This window comes from Salvelinus alpinus, chromosome 14 (genome assembly GCF_045679555.1).
Source record: "Salvelinus alpinus chromosome 14, SLU_Salpinus.1, whole genome shotgun sequence".
NCBI lineage: Eukaryota > Metazoa > Chordata > Actinopteri > Salmoniformes > Salmonidae > Salvelinus > Salvelinus alpinus.
Window position 1 is genome coordinate 13,946,240 of NC_092099.1, and position 20,999 is coordinate 13,967,238.

At 41.7% G+C, this 20,999-nt stretch overlaps 1 protein-coding gene across 3 annotated transcripts in view; it reads right to left on the reverse strand.

The window, feature by feature from the left end:
* Positions 1–20,999, reverse strand: part of csrnp3 (cysteine-serine-rich nuclear protein 3) — a 68,331-nt gene that overhangs the window by 3,300 nt on the left and 44,032 nt on the right. The window contains exons 1-5 of one of the 3 annotated variants that reach the window (XM_071340526.1): positions 11,879–12,051; positions 11,542–11,608; positions 7,145–7,318; positions 715–974; positions 170–466 (exon numbers count right to left, since the gene is read on the reverse strand). In XM_071340526.1, coding sequence (XP_071196627.1) covers positions 170–466; positions 715–974; positions 7,145–7,318; positions 11,542–11,608; positions 11,879–11,899 — 819 coding nt within the window. In that variant the 5' untranslated portion in view covers positions 11,900–12,051. Of the gene's footprint in view, positions 1–169; positions 467–714; positions 975–7,144; positions 7,319–11,541; positions 11,609–11,878; positions 12,052–20,999 lie in introns of those variants that run through there. The other 2 variants (XM_071340528.1, XM_071340527.1) reach the window with 2 other exon arrangements.

A 20,999-nucleotide genomic window follows, 5' to 3' on the forward strand; every position in this document is an offset into this window, starting at 1 on the left:
ATGTAATAGATGAATTAGTGTAATCCTTTTGGCAATATCAGATAAGCAACTGTAATTATATAATGCTTTTTCAATAATGCAGTGCTTTCATCTACAGCGTCTAAAATATTTGATCACTTAACGATACATCAGCGTCAGTATGTCTGGGTCAGACTACCCAGAGATTTACCTGGCATTTGATTCCTGCTACACTGCACGCACATGTCTCTGGGTCACAGAACACTCTGCAGTCGCAGCCACAGTCCTCCCTGGACAACCGGATGGCCCGCAGCTCGTGCTTCTCCTCCACGTCAATTTTCTTCACCCCCGAGGTCCGCAGCAGAGCCCGGCGCTTCTTCGTGGTGAGGGGCTGGAGGAAGAAGTACTCATCCACCTCCGTGTTTTCCAGGTCAATGTCATCGTCAGAGATGTCCTCAGCCGTGAGCGTGTTGGCCTCCTCCGACTCCACTGTACCGTTCTTAGTCAGCTGAAAACGAACGAGGGGGGATCAAATTCAGTCTGGTTTGAAGAGTAAGCAACCAGCCGAAACAAATGACATACTGCATCTCAAAAGAGGATACAGAGTTAGCCGTTGAAAACACGTTCTGGATTTCTACGAGGATATGCTATGTCACAACTGTGCATCTAGTACCGTCTGTATATCATGATGCACTATATCATCTCCCTGTGTACAGTACATTTCATTAGCTCAGTAGCTTCCGTTTCTTTTAATACCTTGAGTTTAATGGAGTTGATTTTCTCCTCCTTCAGATGATCTCGGAGCATGTCTCTGTGGATCCTCTCCTGCTCCAGGGCAAACTCTCCCAGGGAGAACTGCCTGACACAGCTGTGTCTGTTGGACATGCCCAGCGTACTGCCTCCCTGACTGGGCACACTGGTGAAACCCTGGCGCCGGCTGAAGTAGTACACCGTCACGTTCTCAAAGTGCACCCTCCTCGTCCTCACACGCTTCTCTCGCTTCAGTATGGAATCAGCTAGAGGACCAAATGAAGAAGAAGTGGACGGTAAAAGGAGCATTAAAAAGCAGTGATAGCTGGCCTACTCATACATGAATAACAGGGGGAAGCAGGGTTATTTGTTCATACATGAATGAAAGATTAAACAGTTCCATGTGGTGGAACCGCCAGTATGACAAAAAGCTAGATTTAACCATCATTACAGCATGCAAGAACAAGAACACTGTTTCAAGGAAATGCACCTATTTAAAACTGCATCATGTACATGGGAAAGTGTTGTATGTTTTTGCTGTCTGTGATGCGCTCTCAATGGTGTAGATGTGTAGCCATACTACAACAAGATAAAAAAAAAACGTTATATTCTGTGCTTACTTACTATTTGCATGATTTGAATACCTATTTTTATTTGACTTTTCATGACCCTAGAACCTCAGGAGTCGTTTTGCTAGCTCTCAGACAACAAGGACATGCTGTAACCCAACCCAGTTCAGTAAAGCAGTGTTTCATCATCCCAACGCTGCCATTTGGCATGTCGATCCTACTTGTGGCTTTTTAAGGGCAGTTCTATGAGAGGGAGGGAGGGAGGGAGGGGAAAAAGGAAAGCAAAGACTGAGAGCATAAATAATCCCCCTTCCTGGCCTGGATGTAGAGTCGCTTTCCCAGCGGTCACTTGAGGTCAGACAAACAGGACAAATGGGGACCATCTGGTTGGTGCAGCTCTCCACCCGGTGCCATAAGGACAATGTCTTCATTAACAACATGGGAGTGCCAGTCTGGGCTTCATGATTGGAATTTTTCTTTATTGTCTTGAAAAAAGGTTTATAAAATGTTATTTTGGGTATCCACGTGGTTTTCAAGCTTGCACCCTGAAGAAGGCACAGTGATGCCGAAACGTTGGTGTTTTTCTTACCCAATAAATTACTGGGAGGTTATACATGTGGCTCTCTTTGTTTTTAAAGCTTGCAATACCTAAATTCAAAAGGCACTAGCACATCTGAGCAATCTTATTTGCAGGTGCATGGCAACAATTTAACAAGATGAAGGAAAAAGGAAACCGCACACTGCTCTTGATAGTATCACTGATATTTAATAAGCTTACGTATCGGCCTCACGGCCTTCGTCAGAGCTTTTGTGATTTTTTTAAATTTGCACCCTTATGTAGACCTGGCCCCACCCACATCCGTTCCACACATCGAAGGGGGTTGGAGGCAAAGGAAAAACAAACAAGTGCTACCAAATATAACAATATGCATTTCATAAATATTACAAAAGTGTATAAACAAGACGTATTGAACACGTCTGTAAAACCACAATGAAGACATAGCAAGTTTTCATTAATCATTGGGTACATCGTACGACAAACATCAGAGTAATCTGAAATAGGCACATAATTCATGTTCAAATTCACAACATAACATACATAGGCATTTCATCATTAAGACCTTTAAGAAATAATGTCTAGAGGGTGAAAATCCCAAAACATTATTTTTTACTCAGAGTATTATTAATATCACCTCCCCTGTCTGATATCTTAACTTTCTCTATGCCACAAAATCTAAAAGGTAGAAATGTCATGCTTCAGGTCATTGAAATGTACAGCGACTGGATAATCCCTGTCGTTTCTCCTGATTGAACCTATATGTTCACAAATTCTCTGTTTGAGAGAGCGGGAGATTTTACCGACATAGCAGAGCCCACATGGACATTTAATAATGTAAATAACATGGGTGGTGGAACACGTAATAATGTCATTTATTTTGGAACCGTTTTCCTGTGTGTGGGTGGCAGAAATATTCACACTTCATCATATTGTTGCACTGTGCGCATCCTCTGCATTTATAGCTACCATTTGGTAGAGGGCGTAAAAGAGCCTGGCTGATTTTCTTTATTGGCTGGTGTAACGGATGTGAAATGGCTAGCTAGTTAGCGGGTACGCGCTAGTAGCATTTCAATCAGTTACGTCACTTGCTCTGAGACTTAAGTAGTGTTGCCCCTTGCTTTGCAAGGGCCGCGGCTTTTGTGGAGCGATGGGTAACGACCGTGCTTCGTGGGCGACTGTTGTCGATGTGTGCAGAGGGTCCCTGGTTCGCGCCCGAGTCGGGGCGAGGGGACGGTTTAAAGTTATACTGTTACATTGATGCTGTTGACCCGGATCACTGGTTGCTGCGGAAAAAGGAGGAGGTTGAAAGGGGGGGTGAGTGTAACGGATGTGAAATGGCTAGCTAGTTAGCGGGTACGCGCTAGTAGCATTTCAATCAGTTACGTCACTTGCTCTGAGACTTAAGTAGTGTTGCCCCTTGCTTTGCAAGGGCCGCGGCTTTTGTGGAGCGATGGGTAACGACCGTGCTTCGTGGGCGACTGTTGTCGATGTGTGCAGAGGGTCCCTGGTTCGCGCCCGAGTCGGGGCGAGGGGACGGTTTAAAGTTATACTGTTACACTGGCAGTTGGCATGAACCAATTTATCGCGTAAATTGCGACCTCTCCTATACACAATAAGTGGTGGATTTTTAAATTCAGGCGGCAAAACTGGGTCCGATGATAAAATACGCTAGTGTTTCTTGACCACACCTCCCACTTTTCGCGAATTCAAAGTATATATGTAGTTGTGAACATTACGGAGTGTTCTTTAGCGGGTCTTTTTTGTAGCAGTTCATCTCGTGTTTTTTCCAATGCCAGATTATGAGCTTCATCCACACATTGTGACAAGCATGGACGTATGGCATTTGCAGCAAAGATATTCATATTCAGGTTTTGAGATAAGGTTGTTTAATAGGGCTTGCTCCAGATTAGAGCATATATCCCTTTGGAACACCTGTGTGGGATCAACACTCAGTTTTCTATAGAAACGTTCATTGCTGAGTTGTCTCTGAATTTCTTCTTGATATTTTTCATAGTCTAAAACAACCACAGCACCCCCCTTGTCTGCAGGTTTTATAACCAAAGATGAATCTTTCATTCATTCATTGAGTGCCTTTTCTTCTGTTCTTGCGATACCTAACATAGTTGGATTTTTCTCTGTATTTCTTCCTATTTCTTGTCCATTTTCGATTAGGGTTGCTACAACCATGTCTAAAAATGTATCTTTGAGAATACATAGTAGCCCTTTTCAAAGACCTCACAATTCCAAGGCTTCTTCACTAAAAGCAATCACACCAGGAGAGGAGCTGGATTATTTCTTCAACACTAACGTGACCCGAGACAGGTTTGTTCTGTATTCACCAGGAAACAATGCTACTGTACATCTCAGGAGCAAGCCTGATACATTGTGGCACCTCTTTAGTGGGGAGAAGCTGGGGGAGCCATGTATTGTGCTGCATAGTGCAGACTACAGCTTAGAGTAGCGTCCTCCTGGTTGCCTTTATCTGCAGCAGCTGACACAGAAGGCTCAGGAGCCTGGGGAAACAGTACCCTGGTCACTGGTCCACACATACCCCTGGGAGGAGCCCTGTCACTCACACCCATAATAAACCAGGGCAGGGTTACTGTATGCATCTGTCACCAAACACAACATAGATCTGTCACCTGAGGAACCATCCACCAAATTTTCCGTAGGTTGCCTACGAATAGCATCATATCTGCTCATAGAAAGATACAGGTAATCTAATACACAGTTCTTTTTTATCAGTGGCGCCATCAGTGGTGCCTGCCAAACTGGCTGTAGCCTTTCCAATAAGTAGCTGTGGAGCAGAGAACAGGTTCACTCGACTGAGAGCTTCTTAGAGAGCCTGACAGACACACCAATAGCTTTGCACGTGGCTAGAGACGAGACAGCCCGCACTATGGCTACTTAGCTGAGAACACAGACACTACACTAGTTTAACTCAGACATGGCTAGAGACTAGACAGTCCTCCCTATGGCTACTCAGCTGAGAACACAGACACTACACTAGTTCAGCTCAGACATGGCTAGAGACTAGACAGCCCTCCCTATGGCTGCTCAGCTGAAAACACAGACACTAGTTCAGCTCAGACATGGCTAGAGACTAGACAGTCCTCCCTATGGCTGCTCAGCTGAGAACACAGACACTAGTTCAGCTCAGACATGGCTAGAGACTAGACAGCCCTCCCTATGGCTGCTCAGCTGAGAACACATACACTAGTTCAGCTCAGACATGGCTAGAGACTAGACAGCCCTCCCTATGGCTGCTCAGCTGAAAACACAGACACTAGTTCAGCTCAGACATGGCTAGAGACTAGACAGTCCTCCCTATGGCTGCTCAGCTGAGAACACAGACACTAGTTCAGCTCAGACATGGCTAGAGACTAGACAGTCCTCCCTATGGCTGCTCAGCTGAGAACACATACACTAGTTCAGCTCAGACATGGCTAGAGACTAGACAGTCCTCCCTATGGCTGCTCAGCTGAGAACACAGACACTAGTTCAGCTCAGACATGGCTAGAGACTAGACAGTCCTCCCTATGGCTGCTCAGCTGAGAACACAGACACTAGTTCAGCTCAGACATGGCTAGAGACTAGACAGCCCTCCCTATGGCTGCTCAGCTGAGAACACAGACACTAGTTCAGCTCAGACATGGCTAGAGACTAGACAGTCCTCCCTATGGCTGCTCAGCTGAGAACACAGACACTAGTTCAGCTCAGACATGGCTAGAGACTAGACAGCCCTCCCTATGGCTGCTCAGCTGAGAACACAGACACTAGTTCAGACAAAAAATACATAAATTACCAGGATTTCTGTGTTAATATGGAGGAATTAAAAATAATCGTATTTCTATACTAGTGGTGCGAGGCTAAGCTGAAAATGTGGACTCAGTAAAACACTTTGTGATAAAAGCACCAAATTTGGCACAGAGGTAGATATACACTACATGACCAAAAGTATGTGCACACCTGCTAGTCAAACATCTCATTGCAAAACCATGGGCATTAATATGGAGTTGGTCCCCCTTTGATGCTATAACATCCTCCACTCTTCTGGGAATGCTTTACACTAGATGTTGGAACATTGCTGCAGGGATTTGCCTCCATTCAGCCATAAGAGCATTAGTGAGGTTGGGCACTGATGTTGGGCGATTAGGCCTGGCTCGCAGTCGGCGTTCCAATACAACCCAATGGTGTTCGATGGAGTCGAGGTCAGGACATAGGTGGCATCCTATGACGGTCCCACGTTGAAAGTCACTAAGCTCTTTAGTAAGGCCATTCTACTGCCAATTTCTGGCTATGGAGATTGCATGGATATGTGCTCGATTTTATACACGTCAGCAACGGGTGTGGCTGAAATAGCCAAATCCACTAATTTTAAGGGGTGTCCACATACTTTTGTATATATAGTGTACAGTATGAAAATATATAGATATGGAGACACCCCAGATTTGGCCCCTGGGGGGCATGGCAGCCACTATAAAAAAAATCAATAGGCCCATATATTGCCCATATTGGTGGCCATCTTAGGTCCTACCGTTATGTCAGATTAGCTCAGTCACCAATTTCTCAGCCTCTGAGTATCACAGAAGCACACACTTTGAATTAATAAATGACACATGTTCATAAGAAGTGGCTATGAAAGAAATTGATCAAAATCTGTTCATAGCATGGTAAACATACAAAAACATATGTTTTCAAACATCAAATTTGACTATACATGTGAGATTGTTTTTACATGAATGCTTATCTTTGAGAAATTAAACCATTTACTTGTATTACAAAAACCTAATCAAATCTAAAGTGTCACTGCTTGACAGAGAGTGTCTCTTTGCAATCATTACCAGTTTGGGGTCAAAATGGACCCCCCCCCTTTGCGATAAAAATATTTTGCCGCTTTCAGGGTTAAAGCACACAGATTGATCCAGTTTTTTCTCTTTCCTCTTCAACTGTGTTATCGGAATTATATTCCTACTGGCTATGGGTTGTTTTTGGCTTCAGAACTCAGAACATCACAAGTTATTATTGACAATATGTTTCCTAACACACTCAACATCCATTACAAAAGCAACATTATGATGGATTAGTAACAGAATGACACATGCTTCATTAAAAAAGGAATGTCTCTTTCACTAATGTACAATATGAACAATGAATGTAGCTATTTGTTCGTTCTTTCGACACTGTGTCAGTGTTGAGCATATCAATGAGTGTTTTGTAGTGTTTCGTTGACTGTAGGGGGAGAGAGCAGTGTGTGTGTGTGTGCATGTGTGTGTGTGCTTGTGTGTGTGGGAGCCAGGTGACTCACGGGTGAAGGTGGCCGAGGCCGAGGGGTTGACACTGTCGCTGCTGTCCCCGCTCTCGCTGCAGGAGACCTCGTAATCAGACTCCCGCAACGAGGAGCATGGCGAGGAGGACACCTCCTCAAACCTCCTCTTAAGTATTCCGCTCATGGCCCTCTTCTCCGTCTCCGCCACTGCACCTGCAACAATCAACAGGGAAGGAAGGTAACACATGATTTAATGCCCAGCTTAGGCCCCGCCGGTCTGGGCAGTACTCCTCAACACAGTCAATTAGCAGTGAGTCACAGAACACAACAACCCCAGCTGCTGCCCAGCTCCCCCCCCCCCCCACCTCCCTGATGGTCCCCAGGCAATTGATCACCTTGCCACAAAGGAGCTTGGATGCATGGCAAAGGCTGCGAATTGCATGCTACGTCTACCTCTCAGGAAGTTCATTCTGCTGTCTTTGATTGAGTGACCACAGAAAAAGGACACTGGACTGAGACTGTTTCTTCTGCCCTGTCCTCGTGATGGTATTCATAAAAACACTGCCTGACTGTTGTTCAACTCAATAAAAATGTTATCACAAAAGAACAACATGGGGTGAAAATGAAATGAGACATTAATGCCCAAAGCAGGCTTTTAGTATCCGGCCACAGCACCATATGACAAATTCAAAACATTATGTGACTGTACTTAATTGTTGTTGCACCTCAGAAACACAATGAATGCATCCAGCCGGCTACTGATTGAAATTATCCACTGGCTTCAAAATGTATTAATTACATTTTAGGGGAAATTAAAAAAGCCTGACTACAGCTTGACTTATTTTGGGTTATGCAGTGAATTTAAATATGCCTGTACAAACTGTCTGAATGTGTGTGGGTGTGTGCGTGTGCGTGGGCGTGCGCACGTGAATGTGTGTGGGTGTGCGCGCATAAGATGCATGCATGTAAAATCAAATAGTGATTTGTGAAATGGTTAACGTTGCACATTCAGTGCTCCTCCATAGAGGGGTTCCAATCTGAGGCATGACTTGTAGTATTTAGGGGGAAATTATGAGTGACATGGTTATACCTTCTATAAAAGAAAGTGAACATTTTCCAGTGGACCGGGATGAGCACCCAGAGGGCTGTAAAGTGCTATTGGCTGAATAAAGGAACCTGAGTGTTTAGCTAGCTGTCAGTGTCACAGAGACGGAGGAAAGACCCTGGTATGCGTCCAAAATGGCACCCTATTCCCTATATAGTCGGGATTTTGTTAAAAGTAGTGCACTAAATAGGGAATATGGTGCCATTAGGAATAGGGCGCCATTCGGGATACACATTCGGGATACAGCCCCTTTCTGAGTCCCTCATCCTCCCCAATGCCACTACACAGCAGACCACTACACGAGAGGCCAGTGGAGAGCAGCCACCAATGACAGCCATTAAACTCTGACAGATGATGCAATTAAACCAATCAAAACAAGAGCAGGCTCATCAGTCAACTACACAGATACTAAGTGCCAAATTAGGCTACTGACTTTAAGAAGTCTTACTTTGTAACTGTCAAACATTGTTTTTCTGGAACTTGCTATACCTTCCCTCCACAAATCATGTTACATCACTTGGTCTTCAGCCAGTCATTGTCTGCATCAGTAATCTGTAGCAATTATTTTGATATGAATAATGTCATTTTAAACATCAATAAATCTATGCGTTATTACACAAACAATAGTAATTGCATTTTGTCTAATAAATGTATGTCCCTCAACATGTTGACAACGTAACGTTATATGTGACAACAAGAGTCTGGCTTTTGTTTCTCTTACTATATGACTTAGGAAGTCATCTTCTAAAACGCATCCAAGACCATTATCATACAGATAGACAGCAGAGCTAGAGAAGCATGACTGGCAGGTTCTCCGACTCCTCTTTGTTTTCGACACGGAAATAAAGAAACAAGACATTGAGGTAATGTGTGAACGTTTGTTCCCTCAAAAAACTTTGCTCAATTTGAGCTGAATGTATAAAAACGTGTTGTCGAATTACAGATTCATGTTTGCCTTTGGAAGGCAACACTGCTGTTGGTTCAGCTTTATGCTCAAATTTTGACAAAATTCGCAATCATATTGCAGCTGGTTGCCTTACAATTGCACGTTGAATCAACAAACTCAGCTCGAAGTGAGCTGAATTTGAACAAGCTTGACAAGTCAAATTACAAATGTATGTTTGCTCAAAACCACTAAAAGCCATACCCATCATTATCATATTTCCCAGCATGCTCTATTGCAGGTTGATTTTCAGAATTGTTTGTTTCAATATCTGTGTTTGGTTGATTAATATCTTATGCTACACTAACATAAATTAAATACATTTTTCTAAACTAATCCAATCTGTTAGTAGTTGGACTTTTTGCACCCGTTACTGAGATGGCTGTACCAGTTTATATGACTTAGGTTGTCTCAATAATCAATCTTCCCTACCCTGGCAGTCATACTCAATGCAGGTGATTAAAAGTTCAAATTGTTAGATATCCTCACTCTGGCTGGATTCCAATAGGAATTACGCATCACTTTGCAAGGCAGCATAATGGCACTTGCAGTCTTGATATAGCCTGTTAACCAGGAGTTTCAACTAGGCCCTCAAAGAAAGGCCTTATGATATATGTAATAATTAAAGGTAGAATAAATTCTCAAGTTAAATTGTCTGTTCATTGTTCACTCAACCTATAATTCAAAGTTGAGTGAACATGCAATTTAACTTAAGAATGTATGTTTGTTCATCTATATGCCAAAATGTTAAGCCAACTCACAATCCCATTGCAGATGGCTGCCTTAAAATTGTACGTTAAATCAACTTTGACATTTTATTTTGACCATGTGTGGTAGTTGCTATGACATAGGTCTGCTTGCCCCTGGAGGAGATTCAACGTCGACTACAGTAACTTGCACTGTGGAATGTCCAATGTGAGGCATCAATGTGAGGCACCCGCTGCATGTACAGTAGGCAACTCATGCTGTTGACGCCAATCATTCTTTTCCATTGTCACTTTAATGGATCACAACAAACTCTACATACCTTGATCCAAAACCTATCAGCATTTCCATTCATGAAATATTGAATCAGTCTAGAATGGTCACTGGACCTTATCATTTAGCATCAAAGGGTGCACAGATGACGCAACTATCAAAGACTGCCTGAATGCTAAGATAATTGAAAAACTTGAAAGACTTTCATCCACCTTTTGGGTCATTCGGTGTGAAAATGAAACACCGTAAATGTCAAGGACATTGAGCAGTTTCCTGTAACCTACTGAGCCTTTTGATGTAGACTATAACCAACGGAGGAAATGTAAAAAGGCATAAGAGGGTTAATACCTCTTTTTCTACAGGTGTCCAACTGGGAAGTTGGACAATGCTCCATGTAATTCAGGAAAAATACAAAATAGTACGGACATTTGAGTTCCATTTTACAAATGGGATGGCCCATACAATGTAAGTCTATTTTGTCATTATTTTAAGTGGTTCCCCATTGTTGAAAACCATTCGTATTCTTAGCCCTCAGCGGATGCTGCACTATTCTTTGATAGACAAAGTGGTTTCCATGGAAATGCTAATATACTAGCACAAATAGTGATTTCACAGTGATACTCCTCCAGCCCTATGTCTGTGAAGCATAAATGTCACCGCAGCACTACATCTGAAAACACATGAATACAATATAGATTGAGGATAATCATTTTTGAGGAAATCACACAAATTAAGAATATAACAAGATAAATATCCTATTACCAGAATCCAAAGGCACACAAATATTATTTTCTGTATGAACAAGGATCATGATGTCTTATTTCACACTGTAGCTATCCCAAAATAGATCCATTCGGACAGGGTAACATCATCTGTATTGTAACACAGTGGTTAATGTAAGCAGACTCCACTTCTAACAGCACAAGCCAGAGAACAGCGCTCGTTCCTCCTCTACATCATGCAGTTCTTTCTTTGTCTCCTCCAATGTTGTGTTCTAACTAATCAAGGCTGGGAATACACCACGGTGCATGAGAAAATGCTGGGAGAAATAATGCAGCAAAAGCCTGCTTGCAAAGCCCCTCCCTGTGCTGGCTTCACTGAGCGCACACACATGTACAAACCAACTGTATTCCTTTAGGAACTGTATCCACAGCCCGCGGTGGCACACTCATATTCTGAATTAAACGGACAACGTTTTCCCCATTCATAAGGTTCACAAATCACCATACACAGAGGTGACACACAAGACTCACACTGCAGATCTGCTATATGGAGAGAGACACCGTGAAAGCTCTCGTCCCAAGTAATACTAACAAGCCCACAGCATCTGTAGCAAGTCATGACACATCAGGTCCTGCAAAGGAATACATAAGGGTGCACTTTGTGCCAACCCTGGTAGAAACGACTGACCTGTGTCCACTGGCGTGTTTTCCGACTCCTTTGACCCCCTTCTCACAGTGAGACTTGGGAGCAAAATCTAAATGAAGCACTCAAAAAGAGGTGAAACATGATAAATGAAGGGCTCCCATTTTGCTTTAGTCCACTGACTTACTGCGACCCTGCTGCTCTGAGGGCACGAGTGCCGGCTGAGAGGGAGAGATAGGGAGAGACACAGAGAGACTTGTACATTTCCCAGCCCTGACTGCCACTGCCGGTACCATATGTTTATTGTTAAATGAAGATAGGCACTCTCTCTTTAACTCTCCCTATCCCTTCCTCTCTACCTCCCCCTCTCTGTCTTACTCACCCTAGCCACACAAAGACTCATTAGCTGCTGCCGGCTGAAAGGCTGGATCCTGACTGGAGTGGAGGGAGGAAGCCTGTGAGATCACATGGGAGGGATGTCTGAGAGAGAGTCAGGCGTGCCTGTGCTCCTGCTGTCTGCAGATATATATTTTTTATCAGCATGAGCCTGGGAGGGAGGGAAAGACAGAGGGAGAGGAGGGGGGTAAGAGTGATGCAGAGGGGGAGGGTATGGTGAAGGGGAGGGGAAGAGAGGTAGAGCGAGAGAGTGAGCGAGAGAGGGGCAGGGAGCGGAAGAAAAACAGTTGATTCCAGGCTCAATAACCCAGTAAGATGAATGGGCACAATGCTTAAAACCACAGGAGGAACCATTGCATGGCTCACAACGTTGAGATTGGAAGTAAAATCTCCAGAAAGTGACAAATCCAGCAAAAGAGCATTATTTGTGCTTATTCTAAAGGTCTTCGAATCATTGAAAATTGTAAGTATACCTCAGACAAATGGGAATTAGCCTACCCCATACAAGCTAATTATGCCAAAAGTTTACTGGCCCCAAAACCAACTAAATATCCAAACCATCACAGTAATAATATAAGGATCTCACATCACAGTGAATACTACAGTATATCACCCGCAGAGAGGAGCCCATCTACCTTTGTAATAGTTGTCCCCAGTGAAGTGATTAAAGCAGAAGCACTTCCTATCCAAGGAAGTCCTGTTTAGTGTGGCTGTGGCTTGTGGAGTCGGAGGGATGATACCATTCTTACACGCAATCGGAGAATGATTCAACATTAGAAGCACTGCACTTCCTCCTACAGCTTTGGCTTAATCTACTGCTTTATAGTCACAGACAGGAAATAAAATCAACACTGGAGCAGTGCTGTTAGGAGCTACAGGCACTATGGCTGATTACAGACAAAAGGCAAACATACAGAGACAGAGTTACACCAAATGTCAATAAATGTACTTCAATACACACACAAATATATTATATTTACTCCTCTGCCCACAAAATGTGTATTCCAAGATGAAGACATGTAACACTTTGTGCGAGGGCCTAATACACAGTGCATAATGTAAATCCACAATTTTAGAATAAGGCTGTAATGCAACAAAATATGGGAAAAGTGAAGAGGTCTGACAAACTCCCCTTGACTTTTTCCCCCAGGTTTTTTTGTGTAAATTAATAACAATTGAAAAGCTGAAATGTCAACATGAGTCAATAAATCAATACATATATTTAACCCCTTTGTTATGGCAAGCCTAAATAAGTTCAGGAGTAAAAATGTACTTAACAAGTCACATAATAAGTTGCATGGACTCAATCTGTGTGCAATAATAGTCTTTAACATGATTTTTGAATGACTACCTCATCTCTGTACCCCACACATACAAATCATCTGTAAGGTCCCTCAGTCGAGCAGTGACTTTCAAATAGGGATTCAACCACAAAGAACAGGTAGGTATTCTAAAGACTCTCAAAAAGGGCACCTATTGGTAGATATAAAAAGCAGACATTGAATATCCATTTGAGCATGGGGAAGTTATTAATTACACCGCACCTGGCTTATCTCCCTCTCTAACTTTAAGCATCAGCTGTCTTAGCAGCTTACCGATCACTGTACCTGTACACAGCCAATCTGTAAATAGCACACCCGACTACCTCATCCACATATTATTACTTACCCTCTTGCTCTTTTTCACCCCAGTATCTCTACTTGAAACATCATCATCTGCACATCTATCACTCCAGTATTAGTGCTAAATTGGAATTATTTTCGCCTCTAGGGCCTATTTATTGCCTACCTCCCTAGTCTTCTACATTTGCACACACGGTACTAGATTTTTCTTTTCTGTTATTGAATGTACGTGTCACGACTTCCGCCGAAGTCGGCTCCTCTCCTTGTTCGGGCGGCGTTCGGCGGTCGACGTCGCCGGCTTTCTAGCCATCGCCACTCCATTTTTCATGTATCCATTTGTTTTGTCTTGTTCCCTGCACACCTGGTTTTCATTCCCCAATCACACTACATGTATTTATTCCTCTGTTCCTCCTCATGTCTTTGTGTGAAATTGGTTTGTGTTATGTGCGCCAGACTGGTGTTTGTATATTTCCGTGTTTTGTCACGAGGTATGTTTATTTGTTTGAACATAATTATTGTGACTGTTTGCGCGTTTTGCACTTTTGCATATTGGCTGGAGGTTTTGACACAGTGGTGTTCGTCTGTTGGTTTCTCCTGCCTAAATAAAGTATGCGCCTGTTCACAACTCTCTCCTCTCCTGCACCTGATTCCGCTACCAGTACGCACACCATTGACAGTACGTTTGTTTTTGTGTAATTCTGTGTTGTTGTTTTTGTCGCACTGCTTTGCTTTATCTTGGCCAGGTCGCAATTGTAAATGAGAACAAGTTCTCAACTGGCCTACCTGGTTAAATGAAGGTGAATAAAATTTAAAATTTAATACAAATGTCAAGATTAAAAAGGGATTTCTTCAGCATTCATCACACCCAACATTCTATTCTATTCACTGTAAACAATGTAACTTATTACACAAATCAGTTACTTTGACCACTTTTCCAACTTCAAATTCTTTAAAACTTTTTATCAACTATAACTATAAACATGTGCATAAATTAGTATAAAACCTCACACCAAAAGTAAGTCTTGAACCGTTTAACCTTTCACTGCAGTTGGCTAAATCAGGGTCACTGTCACGCCCTGGCCTTAGTATTCTTTGTTTTCTTTATTTTTTTAGTTAGGTCAGGGTGTGACATGGGTATTTATGTGGGTTTTGTAGTGTCCAGGGTGATTGTAAGGTTTAGGGGGTTTATTTAGAGTAGTTGGCTTTATGTTTAGTATAGTTGTCTAGCTGTGTCTATGTTGTGTGTAGTTGTCTAGGAAAGTCTATGGTTGCCTGAATGGGTTCCCAATTAGAGACAGCTGGTTTCTGTTGTCTCTGATTGGGAGCCATATTTAAGGTAGCCATAGGCTTTAGTTTGGTGTGGGGAATTGTCTATGTACAACGTTTGTAGCCTGTGTGTGTGCACTATGTTATTTAGCTTCACGATCATTTGTTGTTTTGGTAGTTTGTAAGTGTTTTGTTTCGTTTTGCCTTCTTCAATAATTAAAAGAAGATGGCTTATTTTCCTCATGCTGCGTTTTGGTCCGAATCTCTTCCACACGATCGTGACAGTCACACAGTGTGTTTCTTGGTAGTCTTAAACAAATTTGAAACAAAAGTATACACCTCACACATGGTTATGAGTTTAAAAAATAAGACATCTGTACCATGTTAAATATAGAGTTGAAATGTATTCAATTTTGAGATTGCATCCAAATATTTACATTTTATAAACATCACAGAAGACTGAAATATAACAAAAAAGTTTGACATTAAAACACTGGATTTTCTGCGTTTGAAAAAAAGTATGTTTATTAATTATGAAATTATGAAAAATATTAATAACATTCCACCCATGAGGCCACTAGAGGAGGCCACTAGAGGATGCTTCGGGCAATCGACTGAAGGAAATCGGGTTTCTTTCACATTCTAAAGCTTCCATTGTTGAAAACTCCCATGACTACCAACATTCTACTCACTGTAAACATTCTAACTTTTGACACAAATCAGCCACTTTGACCACTTTCCCAACAACTTAAACATAAACTTGGAGGGTATGACATCTTGTTCTACTTCTATGGAGTGATTTTAGTGCCAACATAAATTGTATGTTTATTTCCATAAAACAAATGTTATTAAGATGTTGCATTGGTAATGCACAAATTGAATAACTGAATTCAGAAATTGAATTTCTGTTTAAATAATGAAATGAATATTGAATTCAGTTGTAAAATGTCATTTCTATTTAATTAAATATTAAAATGAAATATTTCTGTATTAAGTTGCAATATGGTAGATATTGCATTCTTGGTCTGTGTATGAAGTTTAATCATCATTTCAAGTTGAGCAAAGTTTTATATATTCAACTTCTCTAATGCGTTCAGGTTCGGTTTTCTGATTCAAACCAACATCCTGGTACTTTGCCAGCTATTATGACCCCATGCCTGAAAGCTGAGACTATGGAGCATTTACATGCCTTCTGTTTCCCTTTACGATACTCACAAGCCGCACAGGACACATTACAAGGGAGTGTGACAAACAAACACAATTTGGCCCCCATAAGAATATTGTTGAATATCCCTGTGTAGCAGAGCCTGGGGAGAGGCCACTACCACAGACCAGAGCTAGGAGGGGTTTCATGGTACATAGGCTCAGTGAGGCAGAGTTCAAACGTAGGTTTTTATTATTTGTACTAATTTGTAATAACTAGGCTGAGTGAGTTTGCTGAACTCTGGACATTGTATACGTTTATTAGTTACAGATGTTACAGCCATCATAACCCTGAAAGCGTAAAACAGGGCCAAAGTTTGCTGCACTTTGAGATTGTATATGATAATGTATTACAGATGTTACAGCCTTAAAGATCACGGTGCAGTTGACACATGCGTGCAGTTGACACATGCGTGCGGTTGTATAAGTGGGTTAACCAACTTATACAACCGCGCCAGTCCCATCCCTCAGTTTTTTACCAAATCAGAGGTGGGGTGTTGCTTTGTTATCGTTTCAATTAGGGACAACGTTTTTTGTTACTGAGGTTAGAGTCTAAGTTCCTTCTTCTTGAGCATTTCTGTTTTTAAGTTATGTAATATAAATCTATGTTTGAACTGTTTACTGTGCCTCACTGAGCCTTTGTACCCTGAAATCCCTCCTATCTCAGGTCCATGGCAGTGGCCCCTCCCCAGGCTCTGCTACACAGGGATATTCAACTACAGTGAGCTCCAAAAGTATTGTTTAAGCTCTGTACTCCAGCACTTTGGATTTGAAATTATACAATGACAATGACTATGACTATGACTAATGACTATCGTGCAGACTGTCAGGTTTAATTTGAGGTTATTTCCATCCATTAATTTTGAACCGTTTCGAAACTACAGCACTTTTTGTACATAGGGGACAAAAATAATTTGGACAAATTCACTTAAAGTCTTCCAAAGTTTAGTATTTGGTCCCATATTCATAGAACACAATGATTACATCAAGCTTGTTAATCTACAAACATGTTGGATGTATTTACTGTTTGTTAAGTTGTCTCAGATAATTTTGTGCCAAATATACATTTACGGAAAATAATGTATTGTGTCATTTTGGAGTCACTTTTATTGTAATTAAGAATAAAATATGTTACTTAACACTAAACACACATGCTAACATGATTACGGAAGGTCCTGAATAAATCATGAATAAAGATGAGTGAGAAAGTTAGATGCACAAATATCAATTTTGAGAACTGAATTTGAAAACAGAATCTGAATGCAACTGAGAAGAATATTTTAAACTTTGGTGCACTTGAAATTATGGTTTGTAAACTTGATACACAGACAAGGATTGCAATATCTACAATATTGAAATTGAATATACAGTACCAGTCTAAGGTTTGGACACACCTACTTATTCAAGGGTTTTTTCTTCATTTTAACTATGTTCTACATTGTAAAAGAATAGTGAAGATAACAAAACTATGAAATAACACATATGGAATCATGTAGCAACCAATTTTTTTTTCAATAAATCAAAATCTATGTTATATTTGAGATTCTTCAAAGTAGCCACCCTTTGCCCTGATGACAGCTTTGCACACTCTTGGGATTCTCTCAACCAGTTTCACCTGGAATGCTTTTACAACAGTCTTGAAGGAGTTCCCACATATTCTGAGCACTTGTTGGCTGCTTTTCCTTCACTCTGTGGTCCAACTAATCCTAGGGTGATTGTGGAGGCCAGGTCATCTGATGCAGCACTCCATCACTCTCCTTCTTGGTCAAATAGCCCTTACACAGCCTGGAGGTGTGTTGGGTCATTGTCCTGTTGAAAAACAATTGACAGTCCCACTAATTGCAAACCAGATGGGATGGCGTATCGCTGCAGAATGCTGTGGTATGCATGCTGGTTAAGTGTGCCTGAACTCTAAATAAATCACAGACAGTGTCACCATCAAAGCACCCTTACACCTCCTCCTCCATGGTTCATGGTAGGAACTACACGTGAGGAGATAATCTGTTCACCTCTGTGTCTCACAAAGACACGGCGGTTGGAACCAAAAATTGCCACATTTGGACTCATCACACCAAAGGACAGATTTCCACCGGTCTAATGTCCATTGCTCGTATTTCTTGGCCCAAGCAAGTCTCTTATTATTATTGGCGTCCTTTCGTAGTGGTTTCTTTGCAACAATTCGACCATGATGGCCTGATTCACGCAGTCTCCTCTGAACAGTTGATGTTGAGATGTGTCTGTTACTTGAACTCTGTGAAGCATTTATTTGGGGTGGAATTTCTTAGGCTGGTATCTCTAATGAACTTATCAGCAGAAGTAACTTTAGGTCTTCCTTTCCTGTGGCGGTCCTCATGACAGCCAGTTTCATCATACCGCTTGATGTTTTCTTTTGAATGCACTTGAATAAACTTTCAAAGTTCTTGAAATGTTCCGGATTGACTGACCTTCATGTCTTAAAGTAATGATAGACTGTCGTTTCTCTTTGCTTATTTGAGTTGTTCTTACCATAATATGGACTTGGTCTTTTACCAAATAGGGAAATCTTCTGTATACCACCCCTACCTTGTCACAACACAACTGACTGGCTTAAATGCATTAAGGAAAGAAATTCCACAAATTAACTTTTAACAAGGCAGACCTGTTAATTGAAATGCATTCCAGGTGACTACCTCATGAGCTGGTTGAGAGAATGTCAAGAGTGTGCAAAGCTGTCATCAAGGTCAAAGGGTGGCTACTTGGAAGAATCTCAAATATAAAATATATTTTGATTTGTTAAAAAAAAAATTGGTTACTACATGAATCCATATGTGTTATTTCATCATTTTGATGTCTTCACTATTATTCTACAATGTAGAAAATATTACAAATAAAGAAAGACCCTGGAATGATTAGGTGTGTACAAACTTTTGACTGGTACTGTATATTGAATTTAAATAGAATTTTAAAACGGAATGCAATATTCATTCAATTCAGTTTCAAATCATTAAATATAAGTTCAATTTATGAATTTAACTATTCAATTTGTGCATTACAATTTCAAAAACAATGAATTCAAATACAATTTCTGTCGACACTTAAATCACTCCATATTCTTCTCTGCCATTTAAATATGAAATTCGAACAGAAACTGAGTGTACAAAACATTATGAACACCTGCTCTTTCCATGACATAGACTGACGAGGTGAATCCAGGTGAAAGCTATTATCCCTTATTGATGTTACTTGTTAAATCCACTTCAAATCATTGTAGATGAAGGGGAGAAGACAGGTTTAAAGCCTTCAGACAATTGAGACATGGGTTATGTATGTGCACAATTCAGAGGTTGAATGGGCAAGACAAAAGATTGAACTGCCTTTGAACAAGGTATGGTAGTAGGTGCCAGGTGCACCGGTTTGAGTGTGTCAAGAACTGAAACGCTGCTGGGTTTTTGACACTCAACGGTTTCCTGTGTGTATCAAGAATGGTCCACCACCCAAAGGACATCCAGCCAAGTTGTTCCTAATGTTTTGTACACTCAGTGTATATTATTTCAGAAAGAAAATATCACGTGTAAGTTTAACCATTTATCAGAAAAGATGCATGGTTTGGCGTTAGGGCTCTGCTCCTTCAGGATAGTTCACAGCCCAAGCGAAGTGTCATATGAAGATGATATTATAACTACAGCCAGCTGATTAACTATGTGTATGACAGAATGCACCGTTTAAGAGCGCTCAATAGACCAGCGAAGGTCATTCTACCATACATGACTGACTACTAGGCCTATGTGTACGTACTAACTATGTGTAGCATGAGCTAATGCAGCCGTATGACTATTTCACATATGACGCACCACCGGGTACCCTCGATGAGGCAAGATGAGCTGTCATCTTGGATCATGAGGATATTCTACATATGAACACAGCCAACCACCTGCAATATAGATCCACCGCCAGGTGGTCTTGCTGAGCAATGAGCTGTCATCTGTGCATGAGAATTTTCTACGTATGAGCCCAAGCAACCACCTGCAAAATAGATGCACTGCTGGGTGCCAGCCACCCACCTGAGCTAACAGTGTTATATATTGTATCAGATGCGATGCAGAACAAAAGCAACCTAGTTACTGGACCATATGGATGACGCAATCATGATCATATTAGTAATTAGTGCCGGAACTCATGTAGGCTCCACGCTCTCAGAGTGAAACATCGTAGGCAGTAGAAGATTATGGCCCATAATCTTGAGGGTCAAGCCGTGACCAATGAGAAGCAGCGCCGATGCAGGAGTGTGCAGCCCATAGCTCAGAGCTGACGCATAGCGCTGACAAAGGAACCAGAGCAGTGAGGAGTTCCAGGATCTTGTCATTGGTTGCCAGCATCGGTGTTGAACAAGGGTTAGCCAGGTGCCGCCCATGCTCAGCATGCAGGTAGCATAACATGAAAGAGAGGACAAAGCAATGTTAGTTCTTGTTATGACGACATTGTGTTCCATTGTCAATTCTTCATCGCTGAGTATAAAATAACTTTCAAAATGTAAGTGTCCATCAAACAATATAATTTGATATAGCTTGCAAGATTAAAGGGATGGAACATTTAGTGCATTTCAGACTGAAGAACCCATACAAGCCACCAAACAGACCGCTTCTAGCAAAGGTTAATGTAAACCCAACAACAATGAACTCAAACTTGTGCTACTGGGAGAGTAGAGATACTCCTGATATGCATGCCGGTTGCTTTCCGTAGGAGACAGAGGGATTCCTGAGCGAACTACTCGGCTAAGGTTCCTGACAAGGGCTGGTGCAGTGGCCGTGTTACAGTCACACGGGCAGTCATGAGTCAAGACCGCAGTAAAAATCCACGTGACCGTTGAGTTGCGGTAATCTCCTTTTATGCACACTGGACATGCTTTAGTAGTACCCAACTTGCTAACGACCATCAGGTCCTAATGGCCTGGTACTCAGGGCCCTATTGTCTCTTTAACCACTCTGACATCAATGCAAATGCAATCGAAAATCACATAAAAAATCTCACTGTCAACTG